This window comes from Scyliorhinus canicula, chromosome 3, assembly GCF_902713615.1.
Source record: "Scyliorhinus canicula chromosome 3, sScyCan1.1, whole genome shotgun sequence".
Classification (NCBI taxonomy): Eukaryota; Metazoa; Chordata; class Chondrichthyes; order Carcharhiniformes; family Scyliorhinidae; genus Scyliorhinus; species Scyliorhinus canicula.
Window position 1 is genome coordinate 28,882,329 of NC_052148.1, and position 22,351 is coordinate 28,904,679.

Below are 22,351 nucleotides of genomic sequence, written 5' to 3' on the forward strand. Positions count from 1 at the left end.
GACATGAGATCCCCTCCTCTCCGCTCACACCCAGAGCACACCCACCCTGACTGCAAAGTCTTGAAGGACAAAAACCTGAAGGATAGCTCCATTAAAGACCTAATGCTCCCGTCAGTGGAGAATCAGGACTGGTTTCCGCTGGCACTCGGAGCGTTGCCCAGGTGCAGGTCTCTTTTCTTAACCATGTAAATATATGCACGGTGGAGAGCTTACCGGATTTTGTCATTTTGAGCAGGCTGCAGATCCTGAGATCTTCTCCCCCAACAAGACGAATCCTGCCCCCCCCCCCCCCCCCCCCCACAAGGATTCCACCACGGGAATAACGGGTCACCCCTTCACAGCACGCATGCATGAGAGTGACCCGACACTGATTGACAGCTCCTCACCACATCAAAAGGGTCCAAGCAATTTCACTTCCTCTTTTTCACAGCAGGAACCACTTAACTGCTTTTGATGCGGTGAGGAGCTGTCAATCACAGCAAGAGTGTTTATAAACAAAGAACAAAGAAAAGAAGAAAAACATTGTAGTTACCATCAAAGCAGAGTAATGGAAATTCATTCACGCATGAATAAAGATAAATAAACAATCCATCACGCACCTGCGTCTGGACCAATAGAACTGCCAATCACTGGCTACTGAAATGTAATGCTGTATGAGTTGAATGGAAGATTTAGATTTCAAAGGCTTCCAGGGATTTGAAGCCCTTTCAAATGTACTTGCCCTCCCAGGAAGCCACTGACACTTGGAACAGCTGCTGCTTTGTAACAGCTGCTGTTTTCAAGATTTCTGTCTGAGACAGCAGATTGAGGAAAGGCTGAGTGAAAATGCAACGATTGTTTACTGCACTGCCTGGTCTACTCTTCAGCTTTCAGGCAGGGGGGATCTGATGGAGTGACTGATGGGAGTGACTGATGGGAGTGACTGATGGGGGGTTTCTGATGGGGGAGTTTCATTGGAAGGATCCAATCCACAATACACTTGGGGGACCCCCTCTGAAACCTGGCAGCAGCTGAGGGGCATTTCATCAGTAACCTGACCCCCTGACCCCTCTCAGGTTCCACAGTGCCGTGACTACCCTTGGCCAACCTTACACCGAAGCTCACCTGGTGGAGTTCCCGATGAGGGTTTCAGAGCATCACGGTGGGGGAAGGGGGGGGGGGGGGGGGGGAGCAGCGAGGCTCATGTTTCAAGTCTGTTAATTGCATGCATCTGCATGCTTTACTTTAATTTCCATGTTCCCGCCGGTGTGGGGCGGGGAATCGGCACCAAATCCTGTTCTTCGGGGGACGCTCCATTCTCCGCCCGATTAGGAATCCCAATACTGGCGGAAAAAATCCACCTCCTGATATATGAAGGACAGTCCAAAAGGCCTCTCTCTCTGTGCTGTATCATTCCAGGATTATATGAAGAGCAGTCAAGGTCTCTGCAGTGTCCTGGCCAGCATTTCTCCCTCAGCCAATATCACTAAAAAACAGCTGATCTGGTCATCGGATTTCAAGTACCCAATTATTTTTTTCCAATGAAGGGGCAATTTAGCGTGGCCAATCCACCCAGCCTGCACATCTTTGGGTTGTGGGGGTGAAACCCACGCAAACACAGGGAGAATGTGCAAACTCCACACGGGCAGTGACCCAGGGCCAGGAGTCATCATCCTACTTTTGTTTGTGGGAGGATGCTGTGTATCAATTGGCTGCCACCTTTACTATATTATAAATGGTGACTGCAGTGTCTGGAAGGTGCTTTAATTGTTGGGGGGTCACAAACGGAACTGTACTGATTCAAGACTTCACTTCAGTTACAAAGGCAGGGCTGCTGCTGCTGGGCATTCAATGTTGTTCAGGGTCACCTTCCAACCACCCCGCCACCATCCATCGCCGTCCACCCTCATAAACTATTCTATTGAATTGCTAAATGATAATTTTGGAAAGACAATCACTAATGTGGCGTCAGCAAGCTGTTTTGCAGGTTTGAACTTGAGTAAGGTCTTTTTAGTAGGTAATTCTGAAAGACACTCACCATCACAGAGGCTGGGCTTATCAAGAAAAATACTTTCACTTTCAGCCAAAGAGGATTTCATAAAACATAATTACAATATAAAACTGCTGGGGTCTTTTTTTCCGGTCCAAATGTATTTTTTATGTTTCACTAGCACTTAAGAGTGACTTTTGTGCCAATGGTGCTTATGTGTGTCACGATGCTTTCTGCTGGTTCACAGAGCTCGATATCTGGCCTGACAGCAGTAGTAGGGGGAAAGGCTGGAACTAGGAAGTGGTAACAGAGCACTTCAAAAATCGTAGTGTGACTGGGCAGATGTATGAAAGGGAAATCATGTTTGATAAAGTTGTCAGTTCTTTGAGGTTTTGAGTAGCAGGATTGATAAGAGGAGCCAGTAGATGCAGTACATTTGGATTTGCAAAAGGCATTTGATAAGTTGTCACATAATGGGTTCTTACACAAAATTAGGGCTCGAGGAATTGGGGCCAATATGTTAGCAGGAATCAAGGATTGGTTAACGAACAAAAACAGAGAGCAGGAATAAAAGGGCAATTTCTGGCTTGGTGGGATGTAACATGTGGGATTCCACAGGGATCAGTATTCTGGGCCTCAGCTATTTATAATGAATAGCAGTGAGTTTGAAGAGGGGAGCGAGTGTAATGTATCCAGCTTTCTGACGGTACAAAGCTAAATGGGAAATGAAGCTGCAGGGAGGCTGTAGACTAAAGGAATACACACAGGTTAAGTGAATGAACAAGAATGAGACAGATGGAGAAGTCTGAAGTTATCCACTTTGATAGGAAAATAGAGAAGTGGGATATCTTTGGTATTCAGAAGTATCCTTGTACAGGGATCACAGAGAGCTACCATGAAGTTATATATAGTAATTAGAAAAACAAATGTTATGTTAGCTTTATTACAGGATATTATAGTATAATAGTCAAGCATTTTTAATAAAATTGTAAAGGACCTTGGTGAGAATATCTCGAGTATTGTGTACAGTCATGGGCCGGCGTCAAAACTGGCGTGAGCGACTCCGGCGTCAACGGGCATCCAGGCTCAGGCATTCACCCCTTCCCAGGGGGCTAGAATAGCGTCGGAGTGCTCTCCGCTCGAAAGCCGGCACGTCACGGCTGGCGTGGGTCTGCGCATGGGCGTGGGTTGCCGTCTCCGCGCCGGCCCCCGGGAAATATGGCAGAGTCCTATAGGGGCCCGGCGCATAGGACATAGGCATTCCCCCGGAATTGGCCCGATCAGTAGGCCCCGATCGCGGGCTTGGCCACCGTGGAAGCCCCCCAAGAGTCAAATCCCCCACTCCCCCCCCCCCCACCAGAACGGCCCCCGCAGCCAATACTCCAAGGTCCCGCCAGCTAGGACCATACATAACCCACGCCAGCAGGACTCGGCTGAACTCGGCGGGTACTCGGTCTGTCGAGGCGCGGAGAATCGCCGGGAGGGCTGCTTTCAACGGCCCCCGACCGGCGCGGCATCGACCCCATGGGCGCGATCGGCACCAATTGTCCAGTCGCGCCCCCCCCCCTCGCCAGGCAATTCTCTGACCTGGCGCAGCATCGGAGAATCCCGGCCATGGTCTCCCAGCCTGAGGAAGGGCATGCCTGCTTTGAAGGGGTGAAATGAAGGTGAAGTAGACTGATTCCTGGGGTGAGGGAATTGTCAGATGAGGGCAGATTGGTTAGGCCCACAATATTTCACAGAGTTTCGAAGGATGAGAGGTGATCTCATATGTAAAATTCTTAGAAGGCTTGACAGCGTAGTGGGATGGGGGGGTGGGGGAATTTTACCCTCATCCCCCAGCAGATCAGGATGGGTTTGGGTCAGATGATCATTTTGCACCCCACCTTGTGTTATTGCAAACAATGGAAGTGGAAGAGTCAACATTTCCATCATCTTCTGTATGAAGGATTTATTTTCTGAGCTCACTTTTATTTCCTCTTTTAATTATCTCTAACCCCATTTCAACACAGATCTCTGTGCAGTCAAAGAAATCCAATCTGAGAGGGCAGACAGATAAAGAGGGAGAGAGAGAGATAAAAGACAAGAGTCACAGAACATGGGTGCGCGCTTGTCCTTGGATTGGAAAGATGAAGTTTGCAAGGATCTAAATGATGCTGGAAGATTCATCTAGCTTTGGATAGAGAGATGATTTCCAGGAAACCCCCACTGTGAAAGTCCATCTGAGGATTAGAAGATTAGAAATTCCCCAGCGGGAAAAGGAAAAAAAGAAGCATGCCATCAGAAGCTGAGAATACCCTTGCACTGGTTCCTGAAGAATGAATGATTCATTTGAGGAACGAGGAAAGAATAACATTGGAGGGGGATTTTTGGTCATTTTAAAAGTTAAATGGAGAAACTTTCTGTAGTTTAGACTGTTATTTGCCGACTGAAATAATGTTTAGTCGATGTTGCTTCTGAATTACTCCAGTGCATAAGGAAGCTATTCGGCCCATCGAGTCTGCACCAATCCTCTGAAAGGACACTACCTAGGCCAACACCTCAGCCTACCCCGCCTTATCCTCGTAACTTAACCTGCACGTCCCTGGACACAAAGGAGAAATTCAGCATGGTTAATCCACCTAACCTGCACATCTTTGGACTATGGGAAGAAATCGGAGCATCCGGAGGAAACCCATGCAGACAGTGGGAGAAAGTGAAAACTTCACACCGGCAATTGCCCAAGGCCAGAATTGAACCCGGATCCCTGAGGCTGTGAGGCAGCAGTGTTCAGCATTGTGCCACCATGCCATTTCCTTGCTGCAATAAAAGCCTTAAAATGTGAAATATTTTCATGTGATCCTTTTAATCAGTCGTTGGAAATTCAAATGTCTTTTTTAAACTTACTAGTCTTTATGGGAGTCATAACGCAGCTGTCAGATCATCGGCATTACAACTAAAAATCAATCATTTGTTGGATTTTCAAAGTTGTGCCTGAGAAAATAGGTTTAAACAGATTGAAAGAGAAATCTCTCTTCACTCAACACAAACATTTTCCCACTTTAGCTTGGAAAAAACATTTGTACAACACCATGTATATCCTCTATCTCTGTTATGAAGCTACTCACTTCATTTTGTCACATAAGCTTTCTTGTTGCATTACAAAACAGAATGCCTTTCGCCAATATGTAATGTTCAGCACACAAAAAGTAGGACGTAATTGGCGGAAAGCCAGGCCTAAATTAATCTACTTGTCAGGAAAGTCTTTATATATGCGTTTCTACATTATTCCTTTATTTGCAGAACAAACATGTTTCTGTAATCCACTGTTCCCGCTCTACATTAACCTACTGACCAAAATATAACTTTGTGTTAATATAGCCTTCCATTTTTAACTTGGAAACTCAATATATGTGTCAGGGATGTATTCCTCTGCAAGGGCTGTGAATCAGGATTTTGGAAATCTGAGATCAGTGCGATGTTAATTGGTAGAAAGCAGCTTAATTGAAATTCCAACCATCTGCCAACTCTTTGAAATATGTACCACATACTAATCTCGGCAGCCAGGTAGTGGCACAGATTGATCCAAGCAGCCGCCAACTTTTGATGGTCTAAAATGTAAGACGGGAGGATTAGTTTCCCTGATTTTAATTGGCGAAAACACTTTCCCTTGTAACGCCACAAAACTCAAGCTCCGCATTACATTTGTTTGTCATGAATGGCTTCGGTCGCCAAACTTTCAGAAGATTATTGTCATTTCTGTCTCCCTTCAAGCTGTGCCTGTGGCCATTGACCAGTTTTCCAGGAATACTGATAGCTGGCAGTATAAACTGCTCCTGAAATAATGCAGTTTGGGCTAGGTTAGCTTTTCAGGTCAACGACCTTTCATCAGAATCGAAAGGCTATCAACCTGAAGAATGGGGCTGAATCTTTTTTTCTGGGGTCTCAGCCTCATGATCATTTCAGGGCCCTGACCCTGAGTGACAACTGTGTCATGCACATTTCCTGATTCTTGATCGAAAGGCCGATTAGCGGGCTCCCAGAAGCTGGAGGATCAATGGTACGTCCTGGAGCACTGAAGAAGCTGCATTCTGTTGGTGCACATCAGTGAGAGAGAGGGTACCTCAAAATTATCACAGCTTTCCAAACAGTCCTCACGGCAACCTGTGACCATTTAAAAGTTGGTGCGGGATGGGAGGAAGGGGAGGAGATGTAATTAAATAGTGAAATAGAGCACGGACTCCATTTGATTTCATTCATTTAATTTGTATATCTGCCCTCAGGCAACTAACTCCTGATCAGACAGAATATAGGGACCAGCAAAGAATGACAAAACGATTTGTAACAAAGGAAAATTTAGAGCATGTTAGGCTAGATAGTAATATAAGGACTGGTAGCAAGATTTGTGATAGATAATTACATGAGAGAAAAGTTAACAATGCGAGCACTGGTCCTCTTGAAAGTTGGTCTGTTTGGGGAAATGATCACGGCAAGTAGAGCCATGCATTGGTCTTCACTATGGATGATACATGTGGGCCGGGATTCTCCCTTCTGGGGACTAAGCCCCCATGCCGGCGGGAGAACCGGCGCCAACCACTCTGCACTTTCGGGGGCTAGGTGGACGCCGAAGGGGTTAGGGCCACTCCAGCCGGCAGCAAAGGGACGGTGTGATCTCATGCATGTGCGGAACCGCCGGAGTGGTTCCGCGCATGCGCAGACCAGCCGGCATATTTTGGCGCGGGGGGTTCACTTCTCCGCGCCGGCCATGGCAGAGCCCTACAATGGTCAGCGCGGAAGGAAGAAGTGCCCCCACCGAACAGGCCCACCCGCAGATCGGTGGGCCCCGATCGCGGGGCAGGCCACCGTGGGGCCCCCCTGGAACGGAGACCCCCATGCCCCCACCCCTTCCCCCGAGGACCACCCCCGCCGACTTACCTGCCAGGTCCCGCCGGAACGTGAGCTGAGTGATTCACGCCGGAGGGACTGGCCAAAAACGGACGGCACTCGGCCCATTGGGGCCCGGAGAACTTCCGACCGGCGTGGCATGAATCCCGCAACCGCCCGAGAATACGGCAGCCGCGTCGGGGCAGCAGGGCAGGATTCACCCTGCCCCCCGGGGATTCTCCGATCCGGCGCAAGGTCGGAGAATCCCGCCAGTGAAATCCCAGTAATAGCTGTAAATCAGGAAATGGAAGGGAGGGAGGAAATCAGTGAAGTTACATTCACTGGGGAAGTGGCAGTGAGCAAATTACTGGAGCTGTGGGCTGACAGATTCCTGGATCTGGATGGACTTAATTCAAGCATTTTGGGTGGCATGGTGGCGAAGTGGTTAGCACTGCTGCCTCACAGCTCCAGGGACCCGGGTTCAATTCTTGCCTCGGGTGACTGTCTGTGTGGAGTTTGCACTTTCTCCCTGTATCATAGAACATAGAACAGTACAGCACAGAACAGGCCCTTCGGCCCTCAATGTTGTGCCGAGCCATGATCACCCCACTCAAACCCACGTATCCACCCTATACCCGTAAACCAACAACCCCCCCCCCCCCTTAACCTTACTTTTATTAGGACACTACGGGCAATTTAGCATGGCCAATCCACCTAACCCGCACATCTTTGGACTGTGGGAGGAAACCGGAGCACCCGGAGGAAACCCACGCACACAGGGGGAGGACGTGCAGACTCCACACAGACAGTGACCCAGCCGGGAATCGAACCTGGGACCCTGGAGCTGTGAAGCATTTATGCTAACCACCATGCTACCCTGCTGCCCCCATCTGCGTATCTGCGTGGGTTTCCTCCGGGTGCTCGGGTTTCCTCCCACAGTCCAAAGATGTCCAGGTTAGGTGGATTGGCCATGTTAAATTGCCCCTTAGTGTCCGAAAGTTTACATGGGGTTACTGGGTTATGGGAATAGGGTGGAGGCATGGGCATAAGCAGGGTGTCTTTCCAAGGGCCAGTGCAGACTTGAGGGGCTGAATGGCCTCCTTCTGCACTGTAAATTCTATGATTCTATGATCTTAAAATAAGTGGCTCGGGAAATGGTTGATGCATTGGTTTTAATTTCCCAAAATCGCCTAGATTTGGGGATGAGATTGGAAAATTCTTTGAAGGAGTTATATGTGCTGTGAATAAAGGGGAACCAGTAGATGTACTGGGTGGGATTTTCCGTGCAATCCCCCGTGCATTGCGCAGCGGCGGAGGCAGCCTGTCATTGGCCGGCAGTGGAATCGTCCAGTCCTGCCGCTGTTAATGGGGTTTCCTGTTGAATGCAAACCTCACTGCGAGAAACCTGCGGCATGGGTGCGCAGTCAGCGGGACCAGAAGATCCCGCTGGTCTGAACGCCAGGAAGTTCTAGATTATTGTAGAAAATAAACACTCATTATCGAGGGGGAAACGTATTGGCATTGGCTGGATAACAGAAAACAGAGAGATGGCATAAATGGCTTTTTCTCTCTTTGGGAGGGGGTGACGAGTGGTCAAGGATCAGTGCTGGAGCCTCAACCTTTTACAATTTATTTAAACGACTTGGATGAAAGGACCAAAGGTCGGAAAGTTTAGAACAAAGAACAATACGGCGCAGGAACAGGCCCGTCGGCCCTCCAAGCCTGCGGCGATCACGTGTCCTATCTCGACCAACCGCCTGTATCCTTCTATATGCTGTCTGTTCATGTGCCTGTCCAGATAAGTCTCAAAGGTCGGTAACGTATCTGCATCAACCACCTCACTTGGCAGTGCATTCCAGGCCACCACCACCCTCTGTGTAAAAAACTTCCCCTGCACATCTCCACTTAACCTTTCCCCCCTCACCTGGAACTTGTGCCCTCTTGTAATTGTCATTTCCGCCCTGGGAAAAAGCCTCCAACTGTTCACCCTATCTATACCCCTAATAATTTTATGAACTTCTGTCAATATTTACTGACGACACAAAGATAGGTAAATTGTGAAGAGGCTACAAGGGACATAGATAGGTTAAGTGGGTGGCAAAGATCTGCCAAATGGAGTGTAACGTGGGAAAATGTAAAAAGGTCCACTTTGGCAGGAGGAATAAAAATGCATTTATTATCTAAATGGTGAGAGATTGCAGCATTCTGAGATGCAGGGGAAACTGTGTGTCCTAGTGCATGAATCACAAAAGGCTTGTATGCAGGTGCAGTAAGTAATTGGGGAACCTCGTCGAAAGCAATGGTTTATTGTGAGGGGAATGGATTGCAAAATTAAGGAGGTTATGCTTCAGTTGTACAGGGCATTGCTGTGACCACATCTGCAGTACTGTGTATTGGGCTCATTATTTATGGAAGAATGTAAAGCCATTGGAAGCAGTTCAGTGGTTGACAGCACTAATACCTGGAATGAGCGGATTGTCTTATGAGGAAAGGTTGGACAGGTGAGGCTTGTATTCACTGGAGTTTAGAAGAGAAAGAAACAACATTTAAAATCCTGTGAGGTACTAGCAGGGAAGATGTGGAGAGGATGCTTCCTCTTGTCAAGAGAATCGAGAACTAGGGGGTCACTGTTTAAAAATTTGAGGTCGCTCAGGTAAGACAGAGATGAGGAGAAATTTTTTCTATCAGTGAGTGGTGAGTCTCTGAAACTCTCTTCCTCAAAAGGCAATGGATTCTCCCCGTGTTTACGTGGGATTTGCCTCACAACCCAAAGATGTGCAGGCTAGGTGGATGGGCCCCGCTAAATTGGCCCTTAATTGAAAAAATGAATTGGGTACACTAAATTTATTTTAGAAAAGGCAATGGAAGCAGAATCATTGAATATTTTAAGACCGAGCTAGATAGATTGTTGATTTACAGGGGGTGAAAGGTTGTCAGGCTTTGGCAGGAATGTGGAGTTGAGGTTACAGTTAGGTCAGCCACAGTCTTATTTAATGGTGGAGCAGGCTTGAGGGGCTGAGTGGAATTCTCCTACTCCTATTTCATATGTTATAATATTCATGTGTGTGTCCTATCTCTGGCTGGGTTTTGGCCAAAGCAGGGAGGCTGGCCTCTTAACATAATAGGCTGCTTAACTGGCTAAAGTCGTGCCCCACCACTTTTAGGTGGGTAACCACTTCATCTCTGACCCAGCTTCCTGGAAGATTCCCTGAAGGCAGCGCCCTGCTGGAAAACCAGCATACCAGCCAGTGGCAGGAAGTTCCAGGCCCACCCTCGGGCAGCTGATTCACAATTACAGGCCATTAACTCTGTTTCCCGCTTGTAGTTTCCGTTTTTATTAAAGACTTTGAATTGTACTCAAGAGGAAGTTGAAGTACTGAAGAATGATGAATGTAAAAGTAGCTCTAACCAACACTTTGGGCGCGATTCAACTGGAAAACTTCTATGTCCGGTTTTGGTCACGTTTAGCAGACTGTTTCTCAACGGCACGTTGCTGTTGTTTTGGCCTCGGGGAGATAGTCTCCACTGAGGCCGCACTTACAGTGATTTCCTGCTGTGGGGAAAAGCTCCCTGCAGATCAAGGTGCCATATTCAAAGGCTGTGTCAAGAACTACTCAATGCTACTCGTGTTGGGGCCTAAACGGCAGTGCCAAGGTACCACCTTGCCCAAAGGGCATGCAGCTGGGGGCCTCCGATCCCCTTGGTGACCACCCCCATGAGTGCCGTCCCGTCTGGCCCCCGTTTGTGGGGACCAGTGCTAAACAGCACTCACCCAAGGTCTCTGAGGCAAAGGGATTGAATCCCAAAGCCTCAGGTACCTCGGGAATCTGCACATTAAGCTTACTGCCTCGCTCTAATCTGCAGATTTGCCAAAAAAATTATCCTGCCCACTGTGGGCAGGAGGAGGAGGAGAAGTTGGAAGAGGAAGAGGAGAGAGTGAGGGTGCAGCCACGGCGTCAGAGGCGACGACCAAAGCCGAGGGTGTACCGTGTACGGGTCTCTTTCCTAACAATGCCGGACATCACCTGCAGGAGAAGACTCCGGCTGAGTAGGCAGACGGTGATACATATCTGCGAACTCCTGTCGCACCTCGCCCCACGTGGAACGGGGGGAGGACACGCGATCCCGGTAGCCATCAAGGTGACGGTCGCTCTGAACTTCTATGCTACCGGCTCCTTCCAGTCTCCGAGCGGGGACGTCTCTGGGATCTCCCAGTCATCGGTGCACAGGTGCATCCGGGATGTGACCGACGCCCTCTATGCCATCGCGGACCGCTACATCACCTTTCCCGAGGACCAAGCAAGTCAAGACTCACGAGCCCGTGGATTTGCCAGAGTGGCCGGGATACCGAGGGTTCAGGGGTCAATCGACTGTGTTCACGTCCCCATGCGCCCGCCTGCTGTGGACAAGGAAGTGTTCACAAACAGGAGGGGGACATACTCCATTAATGTCCAGGTGGTATGCGACCCCCACATGAGGTTCATGAACGTCTGTGCAAGGTTCCCAGGGAGTGTGCATGACTCCTACATACTAGCGCAGTCGTTCATCCCTGCGATGTTTGAGGGACGTCCCCCCCGGCTGAGGGGCTGGTTGCTAGTTGACAGGGGTTATCCGCTGAGGTCTTGGCTGATGACGCCTATACGGAGGCCTCAGACCAATGCGGAAACACAATACAACGAGGCCCATGCAGCAACCAGGGGTGTGGTGGAGCGCTGCCTTGGCCTCCTGAAGATGAGATTCAGGTGCCTGGACCGCTCCGGAGGGGCCCTGCAGTACCAGGCCGACAGGGTCGCTCGCATTGTAGTGGTCTGCTGTGCGCTGCACAACATCGCGATGCAGAGGGGAGATGACCTGTTGCAGGAGGCGGAGGGAGAAGCTAATGGCAGTGGTGCCAGCACAGAGGAGGAGGAGGAGGAGGAGGAGGAGGAGGAGGAGGACGCTGGCGGAGTGGCGGGCGCAGCACGCAGACACGACCCAGGTGCTGGTGATGTCCAGGAGGCGGCACGACGGACCCGGCAAGGACGGCGGGCACGCGACGCCCTGGTGGCAGCACGGTTCACGCATCGCATGTGACGTCCCCGATGAACACCAAACCACCACCTGCATCGATAGTCATGCAGAGGGTCACCACACAACTGCCACCACCACAACCCCCCCCCCCCCCCCCCCCCCGCCCCCTCAGTGTACACTGCTCCACTTCGACATGACGCTTATCACTGGGTACAGACGGAATGGCACAACATTGATGGCTGTGTCAGCGGGTGTGATCAGTGCCATGTGGAATGATGACAGCCCGCTCTGCGAAGAGCTGTGAGCTCAGAATCGTTAGAGAGAGTCTGACCCATGGCAATAGCTGAACCATCCACCTTGGTGGCCGCTGAGTTCGTCACTGACAATCCATCATGTGCCCGCGTGGGCTAGCTGTGGGAGGGGGGTAGGGGCAGGGACTGCACACCCGGCACCGAGGTTTCACCACCTGTCACCCCCAGCGACACTCGGTCACCATCACGATTCCTGTGCCTGTGGAACAATCACACGGTATTACAAGTAAGGTGGAACAGTGCGTTTAATATTAACAATTATTTACAGGTGCCCTAGCCCCTACAACTAAACTGTGCCCTTCACCCGTGCCAACTTACTCAGTGTCTATCTTAGTTGCCTTACGGGCCCTACCACTACGTCTAAGTGAATCCCCAGATGATACAGCAGGAGTGGAGGAGGATTGCTGCGAATCGCCCCCCTCGACTCGTTTCTCCTTGGCTATGCGTTTCCTGGGGCGACCCGGCCTGGATGGGCCAGGCTGCTCTGCGGGCGTCTCGGGTGACATTGTGCCACCCTGCTCTGCCTGCTGCCCACCCGATGCACCAGGGATGGGACGGGGGGAGGCCGAGAATTCCGGGACGTCCCGTGATGGAGTTAATGGGACGGGCCCCGAAACCTCCTCCTCCCTCGGGGAGCCCGGTGGCCCCCGGGCCTCACTTTGGGACAGAGGTGCGAGCGGGGAGGTTCCCCGTCGCACCACCGACACCTGGCGTTGCCAGTCCTGGAGGCCTGCAACGGTATCCACCAGGATCCGAAGGTTTGCAGAGACGGAGTCCAGGGAGTTAGACATTCCCGCCAGGGACTGTGCGATCTCAACCTGTGTGTGCACGACGCCATCCAGCACATGTGTCAGGCGGTTGATGGTCTCCGCGACCGACTGCTGGGACTGTGCTATCGACTGCTGGGACTGTGCTATCGACTGCTGCGACTGGGCCATGGCGTGCTGCGACTGGCCAATGACCTGCTGAGACTCGGCCATGGCCCGCAGGGCGCCGGCAATGTCGTTTTGGCTCTGGCACATTGCTGCCTGTGCGAGGGCCACCCTGTCCAGGGCCGAGGATGACGCGGGCACATTAACCCCAACGTCTTGCATAACCTGACCCATTGCCTCCACCGCGGATGCCACCCGTGCGGTGTCGGACTGGGTCTCTGCCATGAGCGGCACCACTCCCTGCTCTTGGACGCGGTTCGACTCCTCTAACAGCGTCTGCAGAGTCTGGAAGGAAGCCCTCATCCCGTCATTGTTTCCCTGGGTTTCCTGAGGCATCGGCTGTGCGGGTGGGTTGATAAACTCCAGGAACTCAGAAAACGTCTGGGAGCCAGCTGCATGCTGGGCCTGGTCTGGCCTCCGCGAGTCCGGGCCCTCTGTTGCTCCGACCTCCACCTGCTGTACCTGCTCAGCTGTGATGTGCCAACCAGACTGTGCCCCAGGAGACTCATCACTAAATAGGCCCGCCGGGGTGTGTGTCTCTGGGATGATGGATGTGGTGGGAGAAAGCAGTGCCGCAAGCCCGACGCTCTCAATGCTTAGGGCCTCGTCCATGGTGTGGGGCTGCTCAGCGACAGGAGGGTTGTCCCTGGCCATTTCTGGTGGTGGTGGTGGACTTCGAACCCTCTGTGCGTCCTGGTCCGCAGATTGGGTTGGGGCGGATAGGGCTGCCCGCTGATCGGGCACCCTCTGTTGTGAGGCCCCGGGTGAGGTGGCGGCAAATTCCTGTCTCCGTCTGGAGGCAGACGGCCCTGGTCGTTCGGCATCACGTCCTAGGGAAGAGAATGAGACGGGTTATTTCGATTTGCTCGGCAGGCCGCTGGACGGTCCCAGTGGGCAGGGTTTGTGAAGGGACAGAGGATGGGGGAGGTGTCCCAGTGGGCAGGGTTTGTGAAGGGACAGAGGATGGGGGAGGTGTCCCAGTGGGCAGGGTTTGTGAAGGGACAGAGGATGGGGGAGGTGTCCCAGTGGGCAGGGTTTGTGAAGGGACAGAGGATGGGGGAGGGGGGGGGTGTTTGTCAGGGAGGGTTGTCTCACTTGCTGCAGTTCCGCCAACCTCGCATTGCGCGATATCGCGGGAGGCAGACCCCCCAACAAGGTCCAGTGCCCTCTGTTCAAAGGTGCTGAGGGGGTGCATGTTGGGCGAACCCCCTCCAGTCTTGTGCCGCTCACGGTGGTTATGACCGGCCTTGGCCTGTTGGGGGAGGGAACATAGGTAGATCATTACAAAACGGTAGGTATCAGCAGTCCGTTCAGATACTGGCACAGTTTGGGGGGGGCAAGTTGTCGTCAGACGATTGCATCTCTCCTCGGGGCCAGAGCGCTGGGTCTGTGACAACTTTGTGAACCACCCTCAAATAACTCTGCCCCAATCCCTCTCCCCCCCCCCCCCCCCCCCCCCCCGGGCAGTTAAGGGGGAGGGATGGTTGTGACTAGGGGGCACCCTCATACCCTCATGGCACTTACCCTGGCAGACCTGGTGAGGTCGTGTAGCTTCTTCCGACATTGCTCTGCTGAGCGAGGGGTCTGCCCCACAGCACTGACGGCAGCAGCCACGTCACGCCAGGCCTGGCGTACCGTGCTGGCAGGTTGGCGATGCCCTCTCCGCGGGCGGATGATGCCCCTCCTCTGCTCCACGGCATCGATCAGCGCCTCGACGTCTGCATCTACAAAGCGAGGAGCAGCTCTCCTCGGCTCCGACATCCTGCCCGACAGATTCTGTGGTCGCCCGCGCCTTTTTACGGCGTCGGGCGGCGTCACATGGGCGGGTTCGTGTCGTCGTCATCACGCACGTAATTGACGCGGCCGCGCTACTAGCCCATTTCCAGGAAGTGAATCCGTCGGGAAATGAAGCCTTCGCGACCGTCGTAAAACGGTCCCGATTTTTACGATGGTTTGCCGACTTTCCGCGGGTGCGGAGAATTTCGCCCACTGCATTTCCTCAGGAAATTTGCATTGAAGTACTTTTTGCAAAAGATTTGGGCAGCACGGTAGCATGGTGGTTAGCATAAATGTTTCACAGCTCCAGGGTCCCAGGTTCGATTCCTGGCTGGGACACTGTCTGTGCGGAGTCTGCACGTCCTCCCCGTGTGTGCGTGGGTTTCCTCCGGGTGCTCCGGTTTCCTCCCACAGTCCAAAGATGTGCGGGTTAGGTGGATTGGCTATGCTAAATTGCCCTTAGTGTCCTAAAAAATAAGGTTGGGGGGGGGGGTTGTTGGGTTACGGGTATAGGGTGGATACGTGGGTTTGAGTAGGGTGATCATTGCTCTGCACAACATCGAGGGCCGAAGGGCCTGTTCTGTGCTGTACTGTTCTATGTTCTATGTTCTATGTTCTATCTGGACTGAGTTTCAAACTCCATTTTGAAACAGTTTAGCGCTTGCAAAGAACTGGTCTGGAATTGTCCGATCCCCTGCAGGGTCGGAGAATCGCCCGGGGCCGGCGTAACTCCCGCCCCCACATTGACCGGAATTCTCCGCCACCCAGGAATCGGCGGGAGCGGGAATCACACCGCGTCGCTCAGCATGCCTCCCGCGGCAATTCTCCGGCCCGCGATGGGCCGAAGTCCCGCTGCTGACAGGCCTCCCCCGCCGGCGAGAATTGGAGCACCTCTGGTCCCGGCGGGAGTGGCGGCGGGAGCGGGCCCCCGAGGTCCTGGGGGGGGGGGGGGGGCGCGGGGCGATCGGACCCTGGGGGGTGCCCCCACAGTGGCCTGGCCCGCGATTGGGGCCCACCGATCTGCGGGTGGGCCAGTGCCGTGGGGGCACTCTTTTTCTTCCGCCGCCGCCACGGCCTCCACCATGGCGGAGGCGGAAGAGACCCCCCTACCGCGCATGCGCCGGTGGTGACGTCAGCGGATGCTGATGCACCAGCGCATGCGCGAACCGGCGAAGGCCTTTTGGCCAGCCCCGACGCCGGCCGGCGGGCGTCAAAGGCCGTTGCTGCTGGTTTTGGCTCCAGTCGGCGTGGCGCCAACCACTCCGGCGCGGGCCTAGCCCCTAAAGGTGCAGAGAATTCCGCACCTTTGGGGAGGCCCGACGCTGGAGTGGTTGGCGCCACTCCGCTATGCCGGGACCCCCCGCCCCGCCGGGTAGGGGAGAATCCCGGCCCTGATTTGTCATATCAGCTGGCCATATTTTAGTCAAATTTGCAGATGATACAAAGATAGGTAAGGAGGCAAGTTGTGAGGCTATAAAGAGCTAAAGGTAAGGCGGGGTGGAGGAGGGAAAACATAAACATTGCTTGCCTCCCCCCTCCCCCCCCCCCCCCCCCCCCACCAGCACTACCACCATGATTTACAAAAGTCGGCTTCGAAACAACTGTTTGAAAAATAGGCCGTACCTCATCATTAATATGTTGTGGGCGACCAAGAATGTAGAGAGCGGGTTTTGCACCCTTCATTCAGAGTAAGTCCTGCCCTCGAGAGCTGGCAGCTAATTTAATTGGCCAGCAGCTGTAGTCGTCCCAGCTATGCCAGAGCTCAGCAGGGTTATTGAGGCCAGGAGGAGAATTAGGACCACAATCAGATCGACCATGATCTTATTGAATGGCGAAACAACTCAATGGGCCAGAGATTTTACTTCTGCTCTTATTTCTTATGATCTTATAAGCAAACCTGTCATTTCCATGTGAAAAGATGCTTACTTATATCTTTACATTGCCTGGCCAGGGAGTGGTGCAGATTTGGCTGGAGAGCTCTGCCTGAGGCAGTGTAACTGGCCAATTACATTCGTTGACATCAATTCCTAATCAATGTTTTCTTTTCAATTCTTTGTTTATTCCATTCATTTATGTTTGCCCTATGTTTTCTTTTCATGTATGGAATGATCTGTCTGGACTGTACGCAGAACAATACCTTTCAATGTATCTCGGTACACGTGACAATAAAACAAATCTAAATCCAGATAATAAGGACAAGAGCAACCAACAAAATAATGAAACTGGACAAACTCACCCTTGCGCTTTGTCCTGCAATAAGCTGATCATCCTCTGTCTGGACACTGGTCCGGCTACGCACATCATAGTCCTCTTGTTCAAAATCAGAATCATCCTCCAGCTCCTCCGGAGTCTGAACAGGGAAGAAAGGAGGTTATTACTTGATATATTATTTTCATTGTCTTCTTCTGTGAGTGTGCAGGTGCCATCAGATTCTCTCACATTAAACAACTGAATAGGGCAGCTATTACATTGTCGAAGGCCGTCATTTTTCTTAAGTAGAGCTGAGACCAGGGCTAATCCCAGGGTTGTCAGACTAAGCTTTGTCCTGGAACATTTCTGTCTGAGGTCTAATTAATAACAAGCCCAATTTCAATAAAAATCCCATGTAGAATTGCACTGTAAATCTATCTGCTCCAGGGGCTATGAATGCCTGACACACTGCTTTCTAATTCTGCTTCATCTAATGACTCTTCCTGCTGGCGGTCATTTAATTGCAGACCCTGGGTGCCTCTGAGAAAAATGGTCTCATTTATTTTACTTGAATCTTTTTACAGAAAGTGCAGCAGAAACGTTGGGATGATGTTGAAATGAGGTTGAGATTCAGAGTTTTATTCTCCCCATATGTTCCTCTTTGTTACGGGGCATGCTCTCTATGAACAGAGAGCAGTAGCACAGTGACTATGTGATTGAACTAGTAATCCAGAAGACTGCACTAACAATTCAAGAACATGAGCTCAAATCCTGGCACAGCAGGATTTGAACTGAGTTTTTACAAAGATCTGGGAATTTCAAGCTGGTATCAGTAAAGGTGATCACCTAAAAATCCAACTGGTTCACTTCAGCAAAAAAATAAATCAGTTTGCCCTTACTCTATTTTATCGATATGTGGCTCCAATCCGAGACCAAGGTGGTTGACTCTTAGCTGTCCAAGCAAGCCACTCAGTTGATTTTAAAAGAATATTATTTTGTGGTATGAGGGCATCGCCAAGAAGCAGCATTTGAAAAAATGAAAAAATGAAAATTGCTTATTGTCACGAGTAGGCTTCAATTAAGTTACTGTGAAAAGCCCCTAGTCGCCACATTCCGGTGCCTGTCCGGGGAGGCTGGTACAGGAATCGAACCTTGCTGGTGGCCTGCTTGGTCTGCTTTAAACGCCAGTGATTTAGCCGAGTGAGCTAAACCAGCCCAGCCCAAATTGTCCTTGAGTTGAGGGTCTTGCTCAGTTAGTTCACAAGGTCAACTGGTTGCTGTGGGTCTGGAGTCACATGTAGGCCAGACTGGGTAAGGATGGCAGATTTCTTTTGTGGATTCTTAATCACCACTATGGAGTCTACCTTTCAATTTATTAACTTAATTTAAATTCTGCCAGCTGCCGTGGTGGGATTTGAAGCCACATCCCCAGAGCATTAGCCTGGGTTTCTGGTAGTGATATTACCACTGTGTCCTCTGAAGCGACTTAATAAGGAAACCCACTATCACCTTCTCAGAGCAAATAAGGCTGGCCAATTAATGCCAGCCTTGCCAACAAAATCCCAAAATTAATTTAAGTTTTAAAAAAATGCACCTTCCTTTCTATGCCTTCCCAATCTTCACCACTGACAAACGGCACATCATCAACAACAATTGTCAAACCATCATCATCATTCTGTGATATATTATCTGCTGCCATATTCATTTGAAGAAAAGTGAATGATAAAGGCCATATGAATATATTATTAAAGCAAAATAAATTCTGCCAGACCCGCAATAATTTTAGATGGAACGCCTCCTCTTTTGTATTTTCTATAGATTTTATGCAGAAAAAATTTTGGGATGGGTAATTCATGGTGGTCGAGACAACAATACCGGCATCCCATGAATGAATAAATAAAAAATGCTGACTAAATGCCTGGATGAAGAGAATTAAATATTTTGCCGATGCATGTCTGTTTGCATCATTGACATGAATCACTTAATGCATGCCCATGATCTTTGCTGTTATTTTAGCCCAAGTGTTTAACACGTTTAATTTAACTGGGTGAGTGACTCTTTAATCATTGACCCACTGGTATCATCGCCAGACATATTATTTTATATTGAATGTTCTTTCCCAAATAAAATTAGTTTTTGCACTTATGAGTTTTTTTTCTTTATAAATTTAGAGTACCCAATTCATTTTTTACAAATAAGGGGCAATTTTAGTGAGCCCAATCCATCTAACCTGCACATTTTTGGGTTGTGGGAGCGAAACTCACGCAAACATGGGGATAATGCGCAAACTCCACATGGACAGTGACCCAGAGCCGGGATCGAACCTTTGACCTCGGTGCCGCGAGGCTGCAGGGCTAACCCACTGCACCACCGTGCTGCTCTCTTATGAATTTAAGTTGACTTTTATCTTGTGCTCATCAATTGCCATGGAATTGAGTTATTTGTGCCAACAATCTGTCAGCAAAACCATATGACATAGGATGGATTCAGCGTCAACCCCCTCTAAGATGGTGGGGGCATGGGTGCAGAATAAAGTCAGACTTCCGATACCGGAGGTAGATACTAGGAACATACAGGAGCAGGTACGTGCAACACTGGGATGGTTAACAGCTGATTTTAGTTCTCTGGGACTTGTCCCAGAGGCTTCAGACGATTTTAGGCACTAGACCTCACTCGTATATAAAAATGAAATGAAATGAAAATGGCTTATTGTCACGAGTAGGCTTCAATGGAGTTACTGTGAAAAGCCCCTAGTCGCCACATTCCAGCGCCTGTCCGGGGAGGCTGGTACAGGAATCGAACCGTGCTGCTGGCCTGCTTGGTCTGCTTTAAAAGCCAGCGATTTAGCCCAGTGAGCCAAACCAGGCTCTAAACCAGTATATCCTCAATTCCCTGGCCCTTCATACTCTCCATGCCAACTCAATGCCAGCTCACGCCCACCACCCTCTCTGATGGTCTCTCATAACCCCATGCCAACTCAAAGCCAACTCAACAAGTATCCATGGTAAGCAAATTTCAGCGGTCATGCAGAAGTCAAAACAAACACTTCTAAAAATCCAATACAGCTTTCATTATACAGGCTAAAAAAAATCCCATGAAGGAAAGCATCAAAGGTTTTAAAACTCAAGTGGTTAATCACTTATCAAAGCAGCAGAGGGCAGCAGAGCAGAGCTTCTGATTGGCTGTTCCGGGGAGATTTGCATACGTGCAGTGCGGTCAGCGTAAGTTGAAGGTGCACCTGCATCAGTGACCCGAGGAGTTCGACGGAAGGTGAGCATCCAGCAGAGGGCAGCAGAGCAGAGCTTCTGATTGGCTGTTCCGGGGAGATTTGCATACGTGCAGTGCGGTCAGCGTAAGTTGAAGGTGCACCTGCATCAGTGACCCGAGGAGTTCGACGGAAGGTGAGCATCCAGCAGAGGGCAGCAGAGCAGAGCTTCTGATTGGCTGTTCCGGGGAGATTTGCATACGTGCAGTGCGGTCAGCGTAAGTTGAAGGTGGTTTGTGAAGGGGCTGTTCTCGAGTGACAGCTTTACCCGAAACGCTACTTACGTAGTGTCTCCCACCCATCCTCCTCCTCTAACCAAAAAAAAAAGCTCTGTCCGTTGGATTGCTAAACTAACAAGTTTTTTATTTTTTTATTTTTCAGTAGTTGGGAAGTTAGTTCAGTGGGAATGGAGGCTAGGGCAGTTGAATGTTCCTCCTGCAGAATGTGGGAGGAAAGGGTCACCTCTAGTGTCCCTGCTGACTACATCTGCGGGAAGTGCACCCAACTCCAGCTCCTCGAGAGCCGCATTAGGGACCTGGAGCTGGAGCTGGATGAACTTCGGATCATTCGGGAGGCGGAGGAGGTTATTGAGAGGAGTTATAGGGAGGTAGTCACACCTCAGGTAAAAGAAGAAAGTAGATGGGTTACCGTCAGGGGAGGGAGAGGGAACCGGCAGGCAGTGCAGGGATCCCCTGTGGTCGTTCCCCTCTATAACAAGTACACCGTTTTGGATACTGTTGCGGGGGATGACTTACCAGGGGTAAGCAATAGGGCGCAGGTCTCTGGCACAGAGTCTGTCCCTGTTGCTCAGAAGGGAAGGGAGAAGAGGAACAGAGCACTTGTCATTGGGGACTCCATAGTTAGAGGAACAGACAGGAGGTTCTGTGGGAACGAAAGAGACTCACGGTTGGTGTGTTGCCTCCCAGGTGCCAGGGTTCGTGATGTCTCTGATCGTGTTTTTGGGATCCTTAAGGGGGAGGGGGAGCAGCCCCAAGTCGTGGTCCACATAGGTACCAACGACATAGGTAGGAAGAGAGATGGGGATTTGAGACAGAAATTCAGGGAGCTAGGGTGGAAGCTGAGAGCTAGAACAAACAGAGTTGTTATCTCTGGGTTGTTACCCGTGCCACGTGCTAGCGAAGTGAGAAATAAGGAGAGAGAGGAGTTGAACACGTGGCTACAGGGATGGTGCAGGAGGGAGGGTTTTGGTTTCCTGGATAATTGGGGCTCATTCTGGGGTAGGTGGGACCTCTACAAACAGGATGGTCTTCACCTGAACCAGAGGGGTACCAATATCCTGGGAGGGAGATTTGCTAGTGCTCTTCGGGGGGGTTTAAACTAATTCAGCAGGGGGGTGGGAACCTAAATTGTAGCCCCAGTGTACAGGATGTTGAGAGTAGTGAGGTCAGGGATAGGGTTAAAAGTTCGAAAGAGGGCACCGGCAAGCAGGACGCTGGTTTGAAGTGTGTCTACTTCAACGCCAGGAGCATCCGGAATAAGGTGGGTGAGCTTGCAGCATGGGTTGGTACCTGGGATCTCGATGTTGTGGCGATTTCGGAGACATGGGTAGAGCAGGGACAGGAATGGTTGTTGCAGGTTCCAGGATTTAGATGTTTCTGTAAGAACAGAGAAGATGGTAAAAGAGGGGGGGGTGTGGCATTGTTAATCAAGGAAAGTATTACGGCGGTAGAAGGACGCTTGAGGACTCGTCTACTGAGGCAGTATGGGCCGAGGTTAGGAACAGTAGAGGAGAGGTCACCCTGTTGGGAGTTGTCTATAGACCTCCGAATAGTCCCAGAGATGTAGAGGAAAGGATTGCAAAGATGATTCTTGACAGGAGCGAGAGTAACAGGGTAGTTGTTATGGGGGACTTTAACTTTCCAAATATTGACTGGAAATACTATAGTTCGAGTACTATAGATGGGTCAGTTTTTGTGCAGTGTGTGCAGGAGGGTTTTCTGACACAGTATGTAGACAGGCCAACAAGGGGCGAGGCCACATTGGATTTGGTACTGGGTAATGAACCCGGCCAGGT

At 50.7% G+C, this 22,351-nt stretch overlaps 1 protein-coding gene across 3 annotated transcripts in view; it reads right to left on the reverse strand.

The window, feature by feature from the left end:
• ctnna2 (catenin (cadherin-associated protein), alpha 2) overlaps positions 1-22,351 on the reverse strand; it is a 1,599,328-nt gene that overhangs the window by 206,360 nt on the left and 1,370,617 nt on the right. For all 3 annotated transcript variants that reach the window (XM_038793235.1, XM_038793233.1, XM_038793234.1), the window contains exon 14: positions 17,098-17,211. In XM_038793235.1, the coding sequence (XP_038649163.1) occupies positions 17,098-17,211 (114 nt within the window). The remainder of the gene's footprint in view (positions 1-17,097; positions 17,212-22,351) is intronic.